Genomic DNA, 23,965 nt, shown 5'->3' on the forward strand with positions numbered 1-23,965 from the left:
CTTGGGTTCAACTCTTGCTAGGAGTCAACCTCCTTCACCCATGCGCCTGCCTTCTGCTTCGTCTGTTGTTCAGCCTATGCAGTCTGAGCCTCAGGTTTTCCCTCAAGATGAGGAAACCTCTGTTATTGTTCCTACCCGTTCTGACTCTGCGGTTCAGCATTCTGATCCTATCGCTTCGCTACCCTCTGCTGATGAAGTGTCGGATGATGAGGAGGCACACCTTGATCCCTCATCAGACGTGGAGGAGTCTAAGCTTTCTCCATTGTCTATTGATTTTCGAAAGGTCTTGGCTCTACTCAGGGAGATTTACCCAGACCACTTCGTCTCTGCTATTCCCCGCTCTCCTCCATCTGAGTTTTCGCTGGGCGTACAACAAGCTAAGTCCAACTATACTAAGCTTGTCCTAGCTAGATCCTCCAAGAGGGCTTTAAGGATCTTAGGGGAGTGGCTTCAGTCTAAACAACACCTTGGCAAGACTTCCTTCATGTTCCCTCCAACGAAGCTCGCTTCGAAAGGTTGCGTTTGGTATGCCACAGGGGAAGCACCAGGCTTGGGAGTACCTGCCTCTGCCCAGGCTGACTTCTCAAGTCTGGTGGACTCGCCTAGGAGGACTGCGATGAGACGCTCGAAGGTTTGTTGGACCTTCTCAGACCTGGATCATCTTCTGAAAGGGTTGTTCAGAGCTTTCGAAATGTTCAACTTTCTCGACTGGTGCCTGGGAGCCCTCAGCAAGAAAACCTCTCCTGCGGACAAAGATTCTGCCATGCTAATTATGTCCTGCATGGATAAGGCCATCAGAGATGGATCGGGTGAGCTAGCGTCGTTATTTGTATCAGGGGTGTTGAAGAAAAGGGAACAACTGTGTACCTTCCTCTCCGCCAGCATTACACCGTGCCAACGGTCACAACTCCTTTTTGCTCCACTCTCAAAGTTCCTCTTTCCCGAGGAGCTAGTGAAGGACTTGTCGGCGGCCCTGATACAGAAGGACACGCACGATCTTGTAGCCTCATCGGCTCGTAAGTCTAAGGTTACCACCTCTGTCCCCAAGACTTATCGCTCCCCAGTGGCTGATACCCCGGCTACGAGGTTCATACCGCCCTTTCGTGGTAGAGCCCCCAGCCGAGGAAGCTCCCGTCCAGACTCTCACAGGGGCAAGTCTAGGAAAGGACCCAGGACATCTAAGGGAAAGAACTGACTCTCAGATTCTCCAGACAACAGTAGGAGCCAGACTCAAGATCTTCTGGCGAGCCTGGGAGAAGAGAGGTGCAGACGCACAGTCTGTCAGTTGGCTGAGGTACGGTTACAGGATTCCATTCTGCCTCAAACCGCCTCTGACCACATCGCCCATCAACCTCTCTCCCAACTACAAAGAAGAGGACAAGAGGCTAGCATTGCAACAGGAGGTGTCGCTACTTGTGCAGAAGAAGGCAGTAGTTATAGTCCGGGACCATCAATCCCCGGGCTTCTACAACCGTCTCTTTCTTGTGGCCAAGAAGACAGGAGGTTGGAGACCGGTGCTGGACGTCAGCTCTCTCAACGAGTATGTCACCAAGCAGACGTTCACAATGGAGACGACCAAGTCGGTCTTAGCAGCGGTCAGACAGGAGGACTGGATGGTCTCGTTGGACTTGAAAGATGCATACTTTCACGTTCCCATTCATCCAGACTCCCAACCTTTCCTGAGATTCGTTTTCGGAAAGGTTGTCTATCAGTTCCAAGCCCTGTGTTTTGGCCTAAGCACAGCTCCTATGGTCTTTACTCATCTGATGAGGAATGTAGCGAAATTCCTGCACTTATCGAACATCAGAGCCTCCCTCTACCTAGACGACTGGCTGTTGAGAGCCTCCACGAGTCGTCGTTGTCTGGAGAACCTCTCTTGGACTTTAGATCTAATCAGAGACCTAGGTCTATTAGTCAATATAGAGAAATCTCAACTCATTCCCTCCCAATCCATTGTGTACCTGGGAATGGAGATTCAGAGTCGGGATTTTCGGGCTTTTCCATCGGCCCCCAGGATAAACCAAGCCCTAGAGTGCATCATGAGCATGCTGAAGAGGAGCAATTGCTCAGTGAGACAGTGGATGAGTCTCACAGGGACCCTCTCATCACTGGCCCTGTTTGTCGAGCTAGGGAGACTCCACCTCCGCCCTCTTCAATTCCATCTTGCGGCTCATTGGGACAAGGGCTCGACTCTAGAAGCAGTCTCTATCCCTATCAACCAAGAGATGAAGACCACGCTCCGGTGGTGGAAGCACAATCTCCTTCTCAAGGAGGGTCTATCATTGGCCATCCAGACCCCCCATCTTCATCTCTTCTCGGATGCATCGGACTCGGGCTGGGGTGCGACCTTGGACGGACGGGAATGCTCAGGAGTATGGAACAAGGAACAAGGATTACTCCACATCAACTGCAAGGAACTGTTAGCAGTTCATCTTGCCCTGTTGAACTTCAAGTCCCTCCTGCTAGGCAAAGTGGTGGAGGTGAATTCAGACAACACCACAGCCTTGGCTTACATCTCCAAGCAAGGAGGGACCCATTCGAGGAGCCTTTACGAGATCGCAAGGGACCTCCTCATTTGGTCAAGAGGTCTAAACCTCACACTGGTCACGAGGTTCATCCAGGGCGATATGAATGTTTCAGCGGATCGCCTCAGCAGAAGGAATCAGGTCATTCCCACGGAATGGACCCTCCACAAGAGTGTGTGCAACAGACTTTGGACCTTGTGGGGTCAACTTACCATAGATCTGTTTGCCACCTCCATCACCAAGAGACTTCCGCTTTATTGTTCCCCTGTTCCAGACCCTGCAGCGGTTCATGTGGATGCTTTTCTTCTGAACTGGTCCCATCTCGACCTGTACGCATTCCCTCCGTTCAAGATTATAAACAAAGTTCTGCAGAAATTCGTCTCGCACGAAGGGACACGGCTGACGCTGGTTGCTCCCCTTTGGCCTGCAAGAGAATGGTACACAGAGGTACTTCAATGGCTAGTCGACTTCCCCAGGACTCTACCTCTAAGAGTGGACCTTCTACGTCAACCACACGTAGACAGGTTGCACCCAAACCTCCACGCTCTTCGACTGACTGCCTTCAGACTGTCGAAAGATTCGCTAGAGCTAGAGGCTTTTCGAAGGAGGCAGCCAGTGCGATTGCCAGAGCTAGAAGAATTTCCACTCGTAGAGTCTACCAGTCTAAGTGGGAGGTCTTCCGAAGCTGGTGTAGAGCCAATTCAATATCCTCTACCAATACCTCTGTGATCCAAATAGCTGACTTCCTTCTTCATCTTAGGAATGAGAGATCCCTTTCAACACCTACGATTAAAGGGTATAGGAGCATGTTGGCCTCAGTTCTCCGCCACAGGGGTTTGGACCTGTCTTCCAACAAGGACCTTCAAGACATTCTCAAGTCTTTTGAGACGTCTAAAGAACGTCGTCTTTCCACTCCAGGCTGGAATCTAGACGTAGTCTTAAGGTTCCTTATGACATCTAGGTTCGAACCTCTCCAGTCAGCTTCCTTCAAGGATCTTACCCTCAAGACTGCTTTTCTCGTTTGCCTTGCAACAGCTAAGAGAGTCAGTGAGGTTCATGCCTTCAGCAAGAACATTGGTTTCACAACCGAATCAGCTACATGTTCTTTTCAGCTTGGATTCCTAGCAAAGAACGAGCTTCCTTCACGTCCTTGGCCTAGATCGTTCGAAATACCTAGCCTCTCCAACATGGTAGGTAACGAACTAGAGAGAGTTCTTTGCCCTGTCAGAGCTCTCAAATATTATCTGAAGAGGTCTAAACCTATTCGAGGACAGTCAGAAGCCTTATGGTGTGCCATCAAGAAACCCTCGAGACCCATGTCCAAGAATGGGCTTTCGTACTATATAAGGCTTCTGATCAGAGAAGCACATTCTCACTTAAAGGAGGAAGACCTTGCATTGCTGAAGGTAAGGACCCACGAAGTAAGAGCTGTAGCTACTTCGTTGGCCTTTAATAAAAACCGTTCTCTGCAGAGCATTATGGATGCAACCTATTGGAGGAGCAAGTCAGTGTTTGCATCATTTTATCTGAAAGATGTCCAGTCTCTTTACGAGAACTGCTACACCCTGGGACCATTCGTAGCAGCGAGTGCAGTAGTAGGTGAGGGCTCAGCCACTACATTCCCTTAATCCCATAACCTTTTTAACCTTTCTCTTGAATACTTTTATTGTTGTTTTTATGGTTGTTACGGTAGGCTAAGAAGCCTTCCGCATCCTTGGATTTGGCGGGTGGTCTATTCATTCTTGAGAAGCGTCTGGGTTAAAGGTTTGGTAGAGGTCCTTTAGTAGGGTTGCAACCCCTTGTACTTTGGCACCTTTGGGTTGATTCAGCCTCCAAGAGGAACGCTGCGCTCAGTAAGGAAGACGAACTTTAAATAAAAGGCAGAGTAACGGTTCTATTCGACTTCCTTACCAGGTACTGTACTTATTATTTCATTGTTATTTGAGATAACTGTTATATGAAATATGGGATACTTAGCTATCCTTTAATCATGTACACTGGTTTTCACCCACCTCCCTGAGTGTGAATCAGCTACATGATTATCGGGTAAGTTTAATATTGAAAAATGTTATTTTTATTAATAAAATAAATTTTTGAATATACTTACCCGATAATCATGATTTAATCGACCCTCCCTTTCCTCCCCAGAGAGAACCAGTGGACCGAGGAATAATTGAGGAGGTGTCAACAACAAATGATTGAGTACCTGGCCACAGGTGGCGCTGGTAAGTACACCCCCTTCTAGTATTGTGATAGCTGGCGTATCCCTCCATAGAATTCTGTCGGGCAACGGAGTTGACAGCTACATGATTATCGGGTAAGTATATTCAAAAATTTATTTTATTAATAAAAATAACATATTTCAAGTGCACACATGCTTGAGTTTAGTAATCCCGGGTAAATTTTCCTGCCAGTTGAGTTGGTAAGGGGACTTCTCTCCTAAGGACAAGTCTCCTATGTAAAGGATGAGAATTTGTATACTGTATATATAGTAACAAATGACAATTATTCCTACACACATGCAAACCTTTTGCTCTTTACTGTGGATATAATGTTCCAGCTTGCTGAAAAACATACCATAAACTTTTAAGGCGAGGTAAACAACCTTCCTCTAATTAGTGGGGGTTAGACCAACCACCCCGCTCTCACACACAGCTGTCTCTCTCTCCCCCTTTAACCCATATTAAAACGGGCTATAAACTGGCCTTTTTCTTTTCTTTTTCAAATTGAATTTTGAGGACTTATCTAGATGCAGGTTTGTTCTGGTATGGAAGGGCGCTCTTACGGCACCTTTGTGTCAGTGCAGGAGATAGGTCCTCATTCTATTTGTCGAGGGTGCAGACGACATTCATGCACTCAGGCATCTCCTTGCCTAGATTGTTGGGAGTGGCCATGCTCCCAGTGGGAGCCGTACAGTAAGTGATGGAAGAAGAAATCTAAAAGGGATTCTTCTCCCTCAGGATCATCCTCGAGGTTGAAGAAGTCCTAACTTCTTACTCCGGCATTTTGTGCACCCCCTTCTGACTGTTTATTCGGTCTCCTCCAGAGGACTGACAAGTAAGCGTTATGTACCTTTGAATCTGCAGACAACCCTCAGGTTCGGTGGACCCTGTTGCTTCCCCTAGTGAAGCGCCAGCGTTCACCGGAAGAGCGGAGTCTCTTTTGCCTAACGCCATGCATCGGATTTGGCCCACTTGTGGATTTTGGGTCCCCCCTTTAAGGAACAGTTGCTGGAGGTTCTTAAGCTAGGGGTACAGTGGGAGCACACATCAGCCTCAACAGGTGTTGGCTAAAGCCTTCCGACTCAAAGCCTCCAGAGTGTCTCGTGCCATTATTAATGAGCGTCGACTAGTCTCATGAGGCATAACCCTTCGAGGTTACTGCCTCAGGTATCTACTCCCTATGGGATGGATATAGCTTTTTCTGATGTCCGGTGGTGTTTGTAGCACGATGGCTACCCCTTGAGCGAAGAAGAATTGTTTGATAATCTCAGTGTAGTCAGGTATATGAGGACAGAGGAGAATGTGGTAAGAATATGTCAGATTATTCGGTATATGTGTAGGCAAAGACAAAATAAGAAATTACCAGAGTGAGGGATCCAATGTAGTACTGTACTGTCTGGCCAGTCAAAGGACATAATAACACTCTAGCTGTAGTATCTCAATGGGTGGCTGGTGCCCTGGCTAACCTACTACCCCCAATTATACTTAGAGAGAGGGAGAATATGACTCTCTGGCCTCACCAATTGACCAACTAGAGCATGATTCATTACAGGAACCATCCCCACCTAGTCCTCTTAACTTGGAGTAACAATTCTTTATTTCAGATGTAGGTGAACTAGGAGATTTCTCATCCATGATGCAGATTTCTCCTGTTGATTTAGATCAATTACTATCGAGTAATACACCAACACAGTCCTCGCACCATTCGGTAAATGAACAACAGGTATCTGCTCCTTTTGAGGAGTTATACTGTTCTCCAGTGAGAGTCCATAATGTAGTGAGTCAGACTCGCCAGTAATACCCGAGAACGCAAATGATAAGTTTCCCTTAGAAAGAAAATTATTAATGTTTTTCCTGGAAAAGCATCAACACTTCCAAACTCCTCACCTGGGATCAAATCGCAAAACACCAGAAAGATTGGTTGTATAGGCCTACTGCAAGTGTAAACCTTTCCCTGCATCCACAGGTTTACAAATAGCCCGCGTACCCTTCCCCCCCAAACAGGTACAGAAAAATGTAAGCCTATTATGACTCAAAACAGGAACTCATAATCATGGTTACTAGCTGAATTACGAGAAGCTGAGACTCGACCCTTAACATTGTTTACAGTACTTGGGCATAGACTTAGATACAGTCCAATCCAAAGTATTTTCATCTTCAGACAGAGCCCAATGTTTAAGACAGATCGCAACCACTTTTCTCGAGAAGTTCCTTACAACTTACTTCTGGCAGAAGCTTCTGGGTCACCTTGCCTCCCGAGAGAAACTGGTATCCTTCGGAAGGATCATCTTTGCTCAGCACAATGGTAACTAAAGAGCTAATGGTCTCTTACCTTAAGACTCCCCATCAGCTCTTGTGAAGATCCCTCGAGAAATGAGAACAGATCTCTTGTGGTGGCTAAAAGGGGGGAATCTGTTAGCCAGATTACTTCTACAGACTCCATCTATAGATTTTCTATTTTTAAATGGTTTTACTAGGGATGGGGAGCCTATCTGAGAAAGGAACAATATCAAGACTATTCTGATAGGAGGGAGGACAAGTCTTTCAACACTAGCTATCTGGAACTCAAAGCAGCATATCTAACTCAATTCCTCTTTTACAGAAACAATCAACGGTCACTTGGTAGTGTTGTTGAGTGACAATATGACTATAGTGACCTATGTCAATAAGCAGGTGCTTTGGCAGTAAGAATGTAACACTAGGTACTGGTAAATGCTTTTCATCTTTTAGTCTAATTCATCCTGGGGAAGAAAAACGTAACAGCAGACAATCATAACCAACTAGGGACAATAGTTGGTTCCGAATGGTCTTTGGATCCTCTAGTGGCGAAGAGTCTCTTGACTTTGTAGGGTTCCTCTGACCATAGGCATGTTTGCCACACATCTAAACAACAAACAACAAACTGCCTGTGTATTGTTCTCCAGTCCTGGACCCAGCGTTAGTATTGAAAGACACTTTCCAATTCCCCTAAGACGGGGTAGACGTCAATACATTTCCCCCGTTCTGTTGATCCATCAGGTCTCTTATCGCATGAGTTCCAAGTGAACTTCCAGATCGGCCAAACCTTCTAAGTCAGCCTCACATGAAAAAGTTTCTTGAAGCAGCTCACTGCCTCTTTCTTCATGGTTTGAGGTTATCCAACATGTCCGAAAGAAAGGTTTTTGGAGACCGACTGTGGAGCAACTTTCAGTATACCTCTGCAAAACCTCAGTAGCAGCCTATCGGGAAAATTTGTCACTGTTCTTTGATTGATGTCGTAGAAGGGACATTATTCCTCATAGAGCCCTTATACTACTGATTGCAGACTTTTTAGTTTACCTACAGGAGAAACTTCTTTATTCTACAGTGATAAAAGGCAACTGCTCAGCCATAAACAGTCTTCAGACTGATGGGATTTGATCTCTTCTCCATGTGGCAACTCTCATCTATAATCAAAAGGTTGCATCTTGCCCACTTTGGGAACTCAAACCCCCATCCTGGAGTGTGCTTCTCTACGGGCCAACCAAGGGAAAGGCCCGTGCCAACAACAAGTGTTGGCTTTAATACCCCAACAACAACAAGTGTGCTAAAAGTTTCAAGGTCCCTAAAGCTAGCACCTTATGAACCTCTTTGCAGGGCACCTGACAGGGACCACCTTACATTGAAAACAGAATTTGTTAGAGTGAGCCAACTACGTACATGGTCTATTCTAGATATACAGACTTCAGTTATTTATTTATATTTCCCGTCTCATCTACCCTGTAAGTCTTAACCAAGACTGAAGTAAGGTTTGAGCGACAGTTTTTTATGCGCTTACCCAGTTTAAGTGGAGACATAGGTCAACCATAAAATGTCTCTAGAACCACAGGGTTTTCTTAATTTTGGTTGTAGCAAAATAGCAATAGAGTGTAACCTTATGAAGGACTCAGATTTTTATAGCTAAGAAAAATACAAATTACTTAAAAAAAAATTTGTAGTACTTTATTTAAAGGAGTTTTGAATGTTTTTGATGTCAATAGCTAGCAGAAACCAGTTATCTTTATCAAAAATTTTCAATGTACCACATACCAGTCTCATTTATTTTATAACAATCCCTGCATTATTCTATAATTTTACCCAGTCTTGTAACTGGTTGACACAAAATGGGAGAACTAATTGCATGAGATCCTTGGCCATTTTGGGTAATAAGGGGTTTGAGGGACCCTTGCTGGATCACCTCCACACCTCTGATGAATAAAGCTGGAGTTTTGGGTTCCTGCATGATCATCCCTTCATATTTGCATTAGTTAGGTAACAGAAAGAGGTGAAAAACAAGACTCCTCAAATGCTTGCTGACATAGGGTAGGTCAACTCATAACGTACTAACTTGCTGCCTTTTGTTCACTAGTCTACCCGCTGTACTGTACAGTATTGTTTTTTCTTGGTTTCTATTTCATTGTAAATATTGTATCAGGTCATGAACATTACAGTAATTATACTTGTACATACATGTACTCTACATACGTATGTACGGTAGCCTACACATGTACTGTACATACGTACGTACAGTAAGACTGTGGTACGCATAACACAAGCCATTGCCACACATATGCATAAATACTGTGACAATAAAACACTGTTGTTCCTATCAAACAACACTGACTGATACTGTTGTGCATATATATGTACAATACTGTCAGTAGAGTACAGTACAGCTTTATTAACTAAGAAAACACTCGTAAGTGATTGCTGTTTTCGGCAGGTCAACTCTCACCATTCCAACTTATTGTACATGTAGTCTGTACCTACATTACTACTGTAAAGTACGGTACAGATAGCCCTCGATATTTATTTTTGCGGATTTGGTCATTCGCGATACAGAGAACCGCATTATCTAATTCTCGGCTTTAACCCATTTCTATATGTGGTCGCCAGTCTTTTAAGCAAAGTCACTTTCAGCAAAGCCAATTGAAAAAAGTTTATTTAATACAATGCATTAAGATCAAATGTTAGATTCGGTGATTTACTACTCTAATATGACAAATTTGGAAGTAATTTGTATTTTTCCTAATGATACAAACCTGGAACTATTTATAGGGGATATCACTTTCGGCGTAGCTGAAAGAGGAGCCATAAGATTATAGCTTTAGATAACTACCCCAACTGGTAGTTTGGGGCGGGGTTGAGGGTAGCTAGCTACCCCGCTCCCTCATACACCTGGGGTGAGCACCAACTTTGCTTGCAGGCAAGACTTTTTATGGGGACAGGGCTGGTGGGCCAATTCATATAAATAGCTCCATGTTTGTATTGTTAGGAGAAATACGAATTACTTCTAAATTTATCATTTGTTCCGTCACTCTATACAAACCCTTCACTATTTATAGGGGATGACTTACCTCTCAGAAGGGAGGAAGTCCATGCAAACTGGCTCTTGGCATGACTTACCTCTTAGAAGGGAATAAGTCCATGCCAACTGGCTCTTGGCATGACTTACCTCTTAGAAGGGAGGAAGTCCATGCCAACTGGCTCTTGACATTTGACTAGGGGTTCTCTCCCCTACGATATAGATCGTAGGTGGTAGGAACCCTGCACCTTGCTAAAATTGTCGTGCATGAGTGGTCTGCGCAAGCTGTGTGTTTGTGACACATGCAATGTGGCTGGTTTAGTAATAGGATCTCGAGTCATAGGAGTCCAAGAGTATCGAGACTTTACCCAATAACCCCCTTGCTAGAGGTATTGTGGATGCAACAAATATTATTTCTATACTTAGGTTACACAAAGGAAATAGATCTTACCTGCAGAGAGGTGAGGTCAGCTGTGTCGAGGACTGTTGTATTGATACCCCAAGAGAAGGGAAAGGCGAAGGAAAGAAAGAAGAAAGTCATTCTACTCATTCACCCCAGACTAACCCGGGTCACTTCCGCCCTCAATTCTCTGCTACTTGTCGATTGAGGAGCTTGAGGTGTTTAGACCACTTGTTGTGCAGCCACCACAGGACCAATGGAAAATGTATCCATGTTCCTGTGGGTTACATCTTGCAGGTAGTGGATGGTGAAGGTCGTCTGATGCTTCTACATGACCCCTTGCATTACCTGCGTCACAGAGTAATTTTTCTTGAATGCCAGGAATGTTGCAATGCCCCTGACGTCATGAGCTCTGCGTCGTTGTTGTGGAGGAGGGTCAGGATTAAGTGCACAAAGTCAATAACCTTGCAAATCCATGACAAGATTGTAGTCTTCGTGACCCTCCTCTTGATCTTGCCCGTGCAGACAAAAAGTGTGCACAACCTATGGCTCGTCTTTCAGCTACGGCGAAAGTAATATCTCCTATAAATAGCAAAGGTTTGTATAAGAGTGCTTAGAGTGGCTTTTTCCTTTTTATATATAAAGCCATATAACTTACAATATTTTGTCTTGTTCACGCTTTGATAAAAGGATTTCCATGATCGGTTAATGTACAAGTACTTAACATGAAATAAAAAGCCAATGAATCATATGTCCTCAATCTATGAAAAACTGTTGTCTATTGATTGTAAAGTGCTCAATTTTAGTTTCCGGCTAAATACCAAGATTATTTTATCGCTTATAGAGGCATTTGAACTACTCATCCTTCAAATTGTTCCACTAAAAATGATCATCGCTTAAAGAGTATTACTCAAGATGACTTCGCTGAAATGGACTTCGCGGAACAGTTATACAATTGTTGTTATGAATGAGTCATGCGTCGTTTCCATCGATTTCTGTTCCGCGCTTCATTTTTGTCAATACCTTTCCATAGCAAATCTTCCCCTACATAATCACATCATCTATTTCTTGGTCTTCCTCTTCTATCTACCCTGAATCTGCTGTGTGTCTTCTAACATGATGTTCATCGCTTCGTAGCAAGTGTCCATATCATATAAGATTTCCCTCTTTTATTTTCTTTGATACTTCAACTACCTTTGTTGATCCTCACATATACTAATTTTGGATCATATCTTCCTTGTTACTCCATTCATCTATCTCAGCATTCTCATTTCTCATACATCCATCTACGCCTTTGTCTTCCTCCTACTTGCTATTTCTGTTCCATAGAACATAGCTGGTCTTAAGACAGTCCTATGAAACTTTCCCTTCGATCTCGGAGGAAAATTCTTGTCACAGGGAACCCAAGATGCAGACCTCCAGTTATTCCATCCTGCCTGGATTTGATGTCTTGATCCATGCTTCCTGTAGCCTCTACTATGGAACCAAAGTACTTGAACTTTTTCTTCCCTATTCATTCTTGAGCTCTTTTCACTATCCTCAGTAATACTGGCACACTTATATATACACATGTATTTTCTCATTCCTTTCCTCTCATGTGCTGCTCTCCACCTTCTCCTTCCTTTCTGCACACAGCACTATGTTATCTGCATAAAATATGCACTATGGCACTGCTTCTCTAATGTCTTTAGTCATTACATCCATTATGGCGTTGAAGTTGATTAGGCTCCCCAATACTATTTGTCACCCTAGTATTTACATTCCTTTGCATCTGAATAATTTTGACATGCTTTTCTGGTACCTTTTTCTCCTTAAAACATCTCCATATTTCATGTGTGGGTACTCTTGTCATTTGCCTTTTCAAGGTCTATGAATACCAGATGTACAGTAAGTCTTGCTGTTTACATTTTTTCATCAGCTACCATATGCAAAATATTCAGTCCTAATTGTTCTTTCCCTATGCTCCCTTCCTCTCTTAGCCTGACATTTATCATTTTTCCCAACTCTTCAACGTGTGAGTCAATAGTTTGATGCCTCTTTAATTGCTGCATTTCTGAACATAACCGTTACGTTTAAATATAAGTTTTTTCCTACACAAATACAAATCATTCACTCTTTACTTTGGATCTATTATTCCAGCTTTTTGGGCTCAAGCCATGACGTCCTGATGGAAGGTTCCTTCAGTAGCTTCCTAAGGGTATATATGACTACCGTAGATATTCCCAGAGAATTAAACTAAAGGTTTCACAGAATTCTAACTTCTGGCGCGAGTACCCATAAGGTTTCCCTTTAGGATATCGTATAATAACGGGACGTATGCTTGACACGCCACATAGCTATCTGCACCCCACATAGCGTTTACGCTTCGAGGGGGAGTGTGGCAAGTATGGGAGGAGCCGTTGCAAAGCTCTCCTCCTGCGTTACTGTTACGGTACCTAGCGATGGAAACAAACGGCCGCCATCTTGACTGACGTCACATCCGTGCGCCATATTACCATTCCTCTTTACGTAGCGTCTCTGACTAGGTGTTTTTCCCAGTGCTCGCTGAGTAATTTTCATCATGTCGCAATCTTTAGCCTCGCCTTCTGGAAAGTTGAGTACCATATTCTTGTATTGCATAAATAAGCTCCAGCCGTAAAGTAACGATTTTTTATCTTTAAATCTTGTGTTTTGTGGCGGAGCTGTGCCCCGACCAGAGGCGTCATATTGCGACGCTGCTGTTCGCCTTGCATGCTTTATTTAGTTAGCCAGAACAGCCCTCCCGGTCTAATAACTAATTATCAACATTAGTTATTTAGTCTTCATTGCTAGGAATTTGTTATATTATGCCGATAGTATTCGTTTTCGGCGATCACAGTTAGCCGAACCCTATGCTAGATTGCTAGCCTAGCCCCTAGGCTCGATAGCCTAAGTGTTCATGTTTACTTCTTGCATGATATGGTAAGTGTTTCTAGTGTTTTATTATGAAATGAAGATATAGGCATTTATACATACAAGATTCAGTGATTGCACATACGTTTTTTCGCCTTTTAGGAAGTATACAAGGGGTTTCAGTGATTCTTGGTAGTTGACTCCCTTGCCCCTAACCTAACGCTAGGGCTCTTGTATACTTCCTCACCTCCCCAGTTACCTTATCTAAGGTAATCTCCTCCCTCTGAGGTAGCCTAGGCTACATCCTAGCCCTCCTAACCTCGATACATTCGGGTAGGTTAGGCTAGGATTTTTTCTTTCCCTTCTCCTTGCCATAGTACATGCGCTTTGAGTTTGGGACAGAACCTCAGAGCACCAGTCGTTCGTCCCTAGCCCCCCTTTAGGAGAATGGGCTCTCCTTCTGGTCCTTGCTGGAGGGCGAAGGTGGTGGGGCTCTGCCCTTCCCCCTAGTCCACACTTGGTTGGGTTACGACCCTTCCTCCCCGTGGCCTAGCGAATTGCCCTACCCCTGCCCTTCCTGGTCTAGGAGACTAGCTCACCTAGCCTAGGTTAGGCAGTCTAAGGGGATTTTGCTTCTTTATAGTTTAAGACATGACACTAGTGCTGTACCTACTCTGCGCTAACCTACCCTAGGCTGGAGAATGGACTCTTCCTAACTAGACAGGCTAGCCCTGAACAGAATCCCCACCCCTGGGAGTGCCATTGGGAGCTACGCTTCCCTCATACACTCCCCTTCAGGACTCTCTCACCTCCCCCTCTATCCCTTTTGTGTTGGCTAGCCATCACACCCCTGTCCGCCGTCCTACAACTCAACCGCGTGCCGGCGGGTTGTGGGTTCGGCTTGGTCCTTTCGTTGGTTAGTCCGTACTGCTACACTTGCCGTATATAGTCAAACTAAGGGATAGCATTTGACGGTCGGTCTGCCGGCAGAGGACTTCCCTTCTTTGAGTGTTCTTTGGTCCTCCCTTGGGCCGCCACTGGCAACATAGCCGACTGCTGGCTCTCTGCCGCCGGATGAAAGGTCACACCCCTCCCTTTCATTTGAACACTTTTTCTGGAGGAAGAAAAGAATGGGTACTGGGTATTACCCTTCCCTCTCTCTCCTCTTATCCTATCCCTCTCTCTCTCTTAGTGCCGGTGCACTGCCGCCTTCACTCTGCCGGCGCTAGCCGTCAGTGTCTTCGGTACCCTACCTGCCTCATTGAATGATGTCAGTGTCGGTATGCCGTTGCCGGCCACCTACCGGCTGGCAGGGCAAGCCGGCGCTCTGCCATCACCTAAGGTGTCACCCTCTCTCTCTGCCACATAGACTGATGGCTTGGAAGGGTGCCAGACGAGCTTCCGGCATGCCGTCAGGCTGCCGGCGCCACCAATCTTCGCTTTACAGTGGACAGTCACTCCTCCCTCCTGCCGGCCCGATGCCGGCAGCTATTATTGTGCAGCTATGGATAATAGCCAGTACACGTATGGTATGGTTATACCCTAGACTGAAAACTATTGTGTATAGTTGTACAGTAAAATCCTTCCAGCATATTCTGGCAATCCATGCGCAGTCTCTTGCCGGGACCTAACCTGATAAGGGGGCTTAGCTTATCCCCCTTTTCTTATACACTGAATGAATTCAGCTTCCCCCTCTCACCGCACCTAATTCCCTAAAGGAAGCCTAAGCTTGGCTCATCCAACACGGATGTTCTTCATCCTCCCAGGGCCCATGACGGTCCTCTTGAATTAATTACAGTGTGGGGTCACGGCAATTGGCTTGGTGGGATGCACAAGTATGTGTCTTTCCTACCTCCTTTCTAGCTTACCTATCCTAAGCTTTTACATAAATGGAATCTTATATTATAAGTTTATTAACTTATCACATTTTGCTTTCCTAATTACAGGTGCAGCTTCGCTTGTATCAGTAATAATATGAAACCTTTTGATAAAAATGAAACTATTAGATAATGACGTAAGGGCTGTATTTTTGTCAGGAAAAAGATCTATAAAGAATTGGATGCTGGTGTTTTTCCTTAGATAGGCTATAGTAAATAGAATGCGTTTTCATATTAAAGGTTAGTCAGGGACATATTTGGAAGTTGAGTAAGTTTGTTTTTCTTGCCATGTTATATTTAGTTAGAGAATTTTCCCCTCGATTAAGTTGTGTTGTTTAAAACCAGTAAACGTACTTCTTGTCTTTTCAGATTCGTATGCGATACGTTTAAGTGGTTTAGTGTGCGATTCCATATTGCGTCTGCCGGTAGACGGGAGTGCTATTGCGATGAAAGATGTACAAGAGCGTGAACTGTCTACATGTCACAACCCATTATTAAATCCCTTTTATTTATATCCTGTCCCATTCCAGTGCTCTATCCTTAAGCTATAACAGACCCCCCCCCCCAAAAAAAAAAATGCGCATAAAATTCAATACTTTGTAAGGGATAATAATTATATTATTTGAGCTAGTTTTTATTGATTTTTAAATTGTTTGTGTTACTGTTAATAATTTTTCATGTCGAGTAAGCAACTCATTTTTAAAGTCTAATTTTAAAGTAAGTTCTGACATTTTATCATAGCTATTTGACAGAGGCTGTAGATTAGATATATATGTCAAAGTAATTTTCTTGGATTTCTTTTAAATCGTTTAGCAGACCTCTATGGCCCTAAATATCAAAGAAAAATAATCATAAATTTAGTTTTTACTGAAACCAAAAACCTTACCCTTCCTTTGAAACTCATATTAACTTTTCTCTACCCTTGAAGCATCGCATCCGTTGTATTCCTTTGAAACTACCCTCCCTTATCATTCCCTTGCATGAGTGTAACTTTACCCTCCCTTTGAAATCCTCCCCTTCACTGAGATACCCATAATCTATACCCTATCCGTTTTTGTGGACAGTTTTCTACGACCATCAACAGCAAGCGTCATCTCTGCGTGAAAGGTAAGTAAATATGGAAGATAGTTTTTACTTTAACCATGTTTATTTTTAAATAGTTTATTACCAGGATAATTTGAAAAGGGAGGCTCACGTATGGCTTTAGTGCCGCCAGGGTATATCACACGGTGTACTGTAGGCGTTACTTGGAGGTCATTGCAGGATTCCTTCGGCCTTTCGTTAGGCTGGCTTTATATCCCTCTATTTTACTTTCATTCCCGTTTCCCTTTTTTGATCTTGCAGTCCAACTTTTAAATTTTATACCATAGTTGTAACTTTAAGGTTTTCCCAAAGTAGCAGTTGAGTGGTGAGTGGCCTCACAGACCCCAGCGCTGGCCTATGTAACCCAAAATCATGAATGCAATCCGAAAAGTTAGGCGAGATCGAACACTTGGTATAGTGAACACTTTGATTATAAAGAATAGATGACAAGAATTATGGAAGTTTTAAGACTATACTATTTTTTATCATGATATTATGGCATTTAAAAGGATGCGAAAACGAACATCTGGAGTTTATGTAGAAAATTGCACATACAGGTACATTAATACATATATCTGTTATGTAACCCTGCACGGGGTTTTCATCAAAATTTTCTGCTATTTACAGGGGCTTATTCTCAAGATAGATTCGATTGATATTTTTCATTTAGCAGTTGTTGATGGGATTGACGGATCTGTTAGGTTTAGGGTGTTTTTGGATATTCTGATTATGTTTCCCATCTCCAAATGTTCGTCGTGTTGTCCAAATCTATTTTGGAATAGGGTGGGGAAAATATTTTGAAATCACTGTAGCGGTGGAACGAGTTTTTTTTTTTTTTTTTTTTTTTTTTTTTTTTTTTTTTTTTTTTTTTTTTAACTAAAGCCAATATACAGTACCTAAACCGTGAATAAAGCGATGGATGGTAATACATTTCTGAGTTTTTTTTTGGCGTTTGTTTTCTATCTATATTTATTATATCCTAGCACGTTCGGGAAAGTTATTTGACATTTGTTTCCTTCTTTGTTTCTTATTCCTTGCAATTGACAACTGGGAAAATTAGCGAACTTCTTTTTTCTCGCCACCACAATTTCCAAAAACTATATTTATTTGACCTATTGGTCTAACGCTTTGCATGCCAGAATATAGTTCTATCACTTTTTATCAATTTGTGTGTGCGTGTGTGTCTTTGTGTTTGTATGCGTGTTAAAGATAGCAACACTTGGGTGACAGTTATTTTTCTTTTGAAAACCCACTGCCAATTTTATAAACCCGACGAAAGCGTTCAGTAAACTTTCTATTTTTTTATTTTCATTAATACTGAATTCGGTTATTTCACCAAGTGAGTGAAATATATATATTATATATATATATATATATATATATATATATATATATATATATATATATATATATATATGTGTGTGTGTGTGTGTGTGTGTGTGTGTGTGTGTGTGTGTGTGTGTGTGTGTGTGTGTGTATATATATAAAATAAATATATATCACATTCCATAGTTGCTTACATTAGCGGTTTCTTTATATATCAGGTTTTGTTATGAAGATGATAAGTTTTTTATGAGATAATTTTAGTGAACGTACTTAATTAGTATTTTCATTTATCCTGAATTCGTTTATTTCATCGTAAGGTATATATATATATATATATATATATATATATATATATATATATATATATATATATATATATATATATACAGTATATATATATATATATATATATATATATATATATATATATATATATATATATATATATAAACCATAGTTACTTGCCTTAAGCGTCCTTCCTTATATGACACGGCATTTATTAAAGGAAAAAGTTTTGTATTGTATAAGAAAAGAATCCTCTTAGTGAAATGGATTGTCAAAAGATTGTCAATCGTTGGAAAGTAATTTTCTTATAGCAGACAAAACAACAGCCTGAAAAGGGTTTTTAGCATGGAAAGGAATCATAGAAAGGAAATGATTAAAGGTGAGCATCGGAACGACGGCTAAAGATTAGTAGTAGAGAATGACACGAAGAAGTAAACATTCAAGTGGAAGATGGTGCAATGCTGAACAGAATCAATACTAGTGAAAAGGGTATAGCGAAAATGGAGCGATAACTACGGTTGTTTTTGGCACGAAAAGACCATCAAGACTCAAAATGATGTACTGTGTAAAACTGTTACCAGGTATTTGCTATTTTATATAGGACAGAAATTTGGGCACTTGGAGGAAACAGGAGAGACTTGGAAAGAAGCGATATAAGGTTGGTGAGATGGATTTCTGGAATATGACCACTGAAAAGGAGGCAGAGTAAAGATATTACGAGGAATGAGTTGTATATATAATGTAAAAGATACGGCTAAAGGCTCGTCGGAGATACTATGGCCATGTAATAAGAAGAGAGGAGGTGGAACCAGACAAGAGTTCTAAGAATATGCCAGTGAAGGGGAGGAGTGAATACCGTCGGAGTATTGGATGGATGGATGTGAAGAGGAGTGATATAGGTGGGGTGGGACGGGGTGAAGATGATGTAATGGATAGGAATAGAAGGAGAGAGTTGACGCGAGCAGCCGACTCTGCTATACAGTGGGACTAAAAAATGAAGAAAAAGCAAGTTCCTTACCTGGTTTCTTTTGTACTCTCGAACTGACATGTCAAACAGCTGAGCATTTTGGATTCCGATGCCACAGAATGTTAAGTACCTTCTGAATACCTGTGTGTGTGAAAACATAATAGATGAAATATTTAGAGCATCAATCTGTAAAAGCGAATTGTTCAACTCAGGTTACACATTGTTTTATCTTTAATTATCTATATCTACAAGTAGGATCAGAGTATCTAAGTCGGGAAATGTAATAAAGTGACTGAACTTGTATACGCAAAATTTGACAGTGTGGTTCTCTGAGACACCAAGAGTTATTACAGGCAATAATCTTCTTAATTATTTGATTATGATTGACTTGTGGTCCCCTGGAAACTCACCTCCACGTCCTGTGGTGTGAACTCGTTGGTCCCATTCTTCTTGTTGATGATTTCAGCGACGCCTATAACCTCCCCTTCGTAGTTGCAGACGGGCATGCAGAGGACACTCATCGTTTTGTATCCCGTCCTACGGTCGATACTGGCATCAAATCGGGAGTCCTGCCAAGCAAATAGGAAGCTGATGATTCCATTTTGCAGAGAAGATGGCTCTTATGTACTGGCCCCGATTGACACTTTAGAGCAAGGAAAAGTTTTCTTACGGCTAAAATTGTTCTTTCATAGCTAATGCCCTTGGGAAATGTAAAGATTGAGAATCTCTCTCTCTCTCTCTCTCTCTCTCTCTCTCTCTCTCTCTCTCTCTCTCTCTCTCTCTCTCTCTTTATCTTAGGCAAGTATATTGTCTCATTATCTTGGCATGGTTATTTGTGGCATCTGTGACATTGTTAATTGCAACCCGAGTTCTGTTTGAAATCGATTAACACTCCATAATGGATTTGTCAGTCTTTATTTTGTGTCACATAGTTACAAATTAGCATAGTTACTGATGAATTTTAGTGGATTTTTGTTGCTGACCATCTAGTCAAGGGTTAGTAATTGTAGCTGCTGCAATATGTTCATCAATTTCACCCCCCCCCCTGTTTATTAGTTTATGGTTTAAAAACCATTATTCCCATTTCATTCTTTTTACTGTACTTTGCTGTCCAACTTTTTAACTTTTTTCGTTAGTGAAACTGCAGGTGGGTGTTGAATGGCCCTTGCGTCGGGCCATAGAGCCCGAATGTAAAAATCTAATCCCTCAATATATAATTATGGGTATTTTAAGCAGTTAGCTAAGGTGGGAGAAAGAAGAATGAGGGGTTAGGGAATAGCTCATAAAGTTAAGTATTGTTAAGAGTAATTTAAAGTGTTTTAGCCACGATTTTATTCATATAAAATAATTTTTTTCCCAAGTTTTTAATATTGATATATTAAAATAATGATTTGGCTCTATGTTAACATAGTGACATATATTGATTAAAGTTTTTTTTTTAATAGTGTACTTCTATTTAGATGGAGTTGCAGTTTTTTTTTTTTTCAACCTAATAATAACTCGAATGATTAGGATTTTTCATTATATTTACATTGTATATTCTACAAATTACGTTTTCCACGACAACATTTTTAGTATGATGATTGATGTTCTCACTTCTGCTTCCGATCCTCCATTAATTCTCTATTGTATTGAGCTAGTTTTCTCCATATTTTGGTTGCCCCTCTATACTTTATATCCTCTGATTAATTTGTTCTGCTTTGCACATTTTGTGTATTTGTTCTACATTCTAACTTCGGACCTTAGTATCTTATTTTGGCATTTTTGTAGTGCCCTTATATTGGAAGTCTATGCTAAACACGGGGGTATTGCATTATTAATCTTATTAGACTTTTATAGAAGTCGATTTTATATTTGTGGTTATATTCGTTGCCATTTTTATCTTTGTATTTTGTGTTCTTGCTGTTCTAAGTATTTCTCTTACATGTCTTGATATTCCTCTGTCTGAATTGCATTCCTACTAATGTACTTTTGGTGAAATTCACTCCTCGTTGATCCAACATGAATTATGCAGGTTTGTTTGTATGCAAATACTGATACTAGCTAGAATTTACATTTTTTTTTATTACCCTCATCCCTTCAAATTGAGTACTTTCAGGTTTGTTCATTGATTTTTTTCTACTGCAATTTCCGTAGTGTGAAGTTTTTGTGCATTGGCCCACCCGATTTCTATAGAGCTGTTAAGCGTCACTTCTAGATATCCATGTTATGGGTTCCTTTATTGAAGAATACAGGTAATAACGCTGGATTTAATCTTACATGTGATCAATTAGGCAAACCTTTGAAGTGTTCTTTCAGAGGCAGCCCCAACTGCCGTCTGAAATTATTTAACCAGTTTTGAAATAGCCATCTTATTTCTTTATACTTTTATAAAAATATCATCTCTTTTCATTTATTATTCTAGCCTACATTTGCTATGACACAGGCATTGTGTACAGATGGCAAATACTAACTTGATCTATTTTCTCGGAAATTGTTATACTCAATTCAGGAGTTATGTTAAAGTTCTTCCTTTTCTTATAGTTTTAATTTGTGTTCTCGAAAACTTCGTCTTGTAGAATTGATGAATATGCTTTCAAAATGCAATTTCATATTTGGTTATAATTGATTTTTTTTCTATTGATCTTTACTTTATAATGAATTGAATTGAAATATTGGCGGAAGGTGTGCATTTACAAGGGTGACGCCTAGAAATGATTAGTTTAAAGGAAAAAATATAATTCCACTTCAGTATTGTCCATTCAGTATATGCGAGTCCGTAGCGAGAGAGAGAGAGAGAGAGAGAGAGAGAGAGAGAGAGAGAGAGAGAGAGTGAGAGAGAGAGAGAGAGAGAGATTTGTAACCTTAATCTAATTAGTGTATCTCTAATTACCAGAAGTTATTCCCTTCTAGAGTCTCAGTAAATCCTATGATGATATTCATATAGAGACTTTTTGTAATCTTGATTTGGGAGACTTCCTAAAGTTAATTATTATATGGTATAATCCCTAATAAAGACCAGAAAATGAATAGGGAAGATCATAGTTATCTTACTCTCATTAAAGGAAGACTTTTCGGGTTTCTTCACATGTGCTTCAAGCGGAATTTCGATAAGCTTTCTCTTTGAAAATTTCAATATTAAGATGTAGAATCTCCTCTCTCTCTCTCTCTCTCTCTCTCTCTCTCTCTCTCTCTCTCTCAAGAGTTCCTAGTACTGGTGTCTGTAAGCAAAATAAAGTATTTAATATTTATAAAATGATTTGTTTCTATTTGTCATCAATTACCAAGTTTTCTTGGCGTCTCTCTCTCTCTCTCTCTCTCTCTCTCTCTCCTCTCTCTCTCTCTCTCTCTCTCTCTCTCTCTCTCTCTCTCTCTCTCTCATCCCAGACCATCCAAGACTGGAAGATGTAAAATACACCGGAAGATGCATTAGCAACTCTCTGGTGAATATACGAGGTGCCTCACACTGAGGGACCTGGGGGAACCCAAACATAAAATGAGGCAATAAGGTAGGGTAAGTCTCTCTCTCTCTCTCTCTCTCTCTCTCTCTCTCTCTCTCTCTCTCTCTCTCTCTCTCTCTCTCTCTCTCATTTTTGACCCTTGGACTGCGATCAACGAATCCCCTCGGCAATGTTTCCTCAAAATTCTGCCAAGTTATATTTGAAAGATTTATATTTTTTATGGCGAATATTTTTCGGGCTTTAATTTTGCGTTCCTTTGGAGGGCCTGATTAGATTTAGGGGCTGATACGGAACTTGAGATTGGATGCCGGTGAACCTGGAAAAATGGATTTGGGAGGGAAGGAGGAGGATTTGCGGTAGGAGGGATAGTAGGTGGAGGGAAGCTGCTGGATGAGCAAAGGGAAGGTGTCTCGAGTATCTTAGGAGGGGATTTTTAGGTGTTATTTTTATGTTTCTGGTTTACCGTTCGTTGGTATCTAGTAAATGCTCGTCTGGTTGTGTAGCACCTCTATATGTCCGTCTAGTAAGGTAGATAGGGTTTTATAAACATAGCAATTTTTAAATCTTGTGTATTGATATCGTAGAAAATGCATATATTATGGTAAGGAAAGACACGCTTTTCTCGTTACTAGTATAAGCTAATTTAATTAGGAAGTGGTGTAAAGATAAAAGAAAATAATAATGTAAAAAGTTCTAACTATGGTAAACATCTTGGAGGTGTTTGCTGCGTCGAAAAGAATATAATTGCATCAACAGTTATTCAACCTTTAGTTGTATAAGCTCTCACAGACTAATAAGATACTTTCGCTTGCTTTGTCTCAATATCTGTTAACCTATTTTTAACAATGCAACTGCGAATTCCCCGAGTTTCACTTGTGCTGAATGGTCTCTCCGGCCTAAGCCATGAGCCACATGGTCTAAATTGTATAAATCAAGCCTGTCTTGTCATTTCAGTACCTTATGGGTATGATCTACTGTTGCTTTCTTTGCAAATTTGGAAGGAAAATATAAGTCCTGAGATTTTTCTCCAGATTTTTTTTAGCTGTAAATCATGGCTCCAGATTTCACGTTTCCCACATTTTATTGTTTTCCTCAAGACGGATTTTTCTCTTTGTTAAGACCATTCACTGTAACGACTCACTTTATGAAAGCCATTGTTATTTAGAACCTTAAAGAAGAAATGGCCACTCAATCGGTGGGCTTACTGAAGTTAAAAGCCATTCGTATTCATAATTTTCTCTATATAATCACTTTTTATGATGGTAATACATTTTCCTTTATCTGGCTTGGAAAATGTCTTTGTTTTTACTTAGATTTCTTAGTATTTTTTTTTTATTTTGATCAAATAATGGTACCTTGATTTATTTTTTGTAATGCTGAATAGAGCTTGCATTTTATAAAAAAAAAAAAAAATGTTGTCAGAACAGTTATCTCTGTTTAGTTTGTTTACTTGCAAACATTTCCGTACTTTCGTTTTGATATGGTTGGGTTTTGGTTTGAGGCAATGGTCTAGTACAAAAGATAACAGATTCATATTTTGTCTGTTCAGGGTATTTAGATGAATTCTATTATTTGCCTTCACTTGATCGCGTTTTATCCACTATAATTACTGTAGTAGGATCTGATACTTATTGGAACATTATTAGTTTTGGGGTCTAATATTTTTT

At 41.2% G+C, this 23,965-nt stretch overlaps 1 protein-coding gene across 1 annotated transcript in view; it reads right to left on the bottom strand.

Moving 5' to 3' along the window:
• LOC137634830 (cGMP-specific 3',5'-cyclic phosphodiesterase-like) overlaps window positions 1-23,965 on the bottom strand; it is a 362,765-nt gene that overhangs the window by 76,826 nt on the left and 261,974 nt on the right. The window contains 2 exon segments of the mRNA XM_068367383.1: window positions 18,910-18,999; window positions 19,269-19,427. Of these exon segments, the coding sequence (XP_068223484.1) occupies window positions 18,910-18,999; window positions 19,269-19,427 (249 nt within the window).

This window comes from Palaemon carinicauda, chromosome 45, assembly GCF_036898095.1.
Source record: "Palaemon carinicauda isolate YSFRI2023 chromosome 45, ASM3689809v2, whole genome shotgun sequence".
Taxonomy (NCBI): domain Eukaryota; kingdom Metazoa; phylum Arthropoda; class Malacostraca; order Decapoda; family Palaemonidae; genus Palaemon; species Palaemon carinicauda.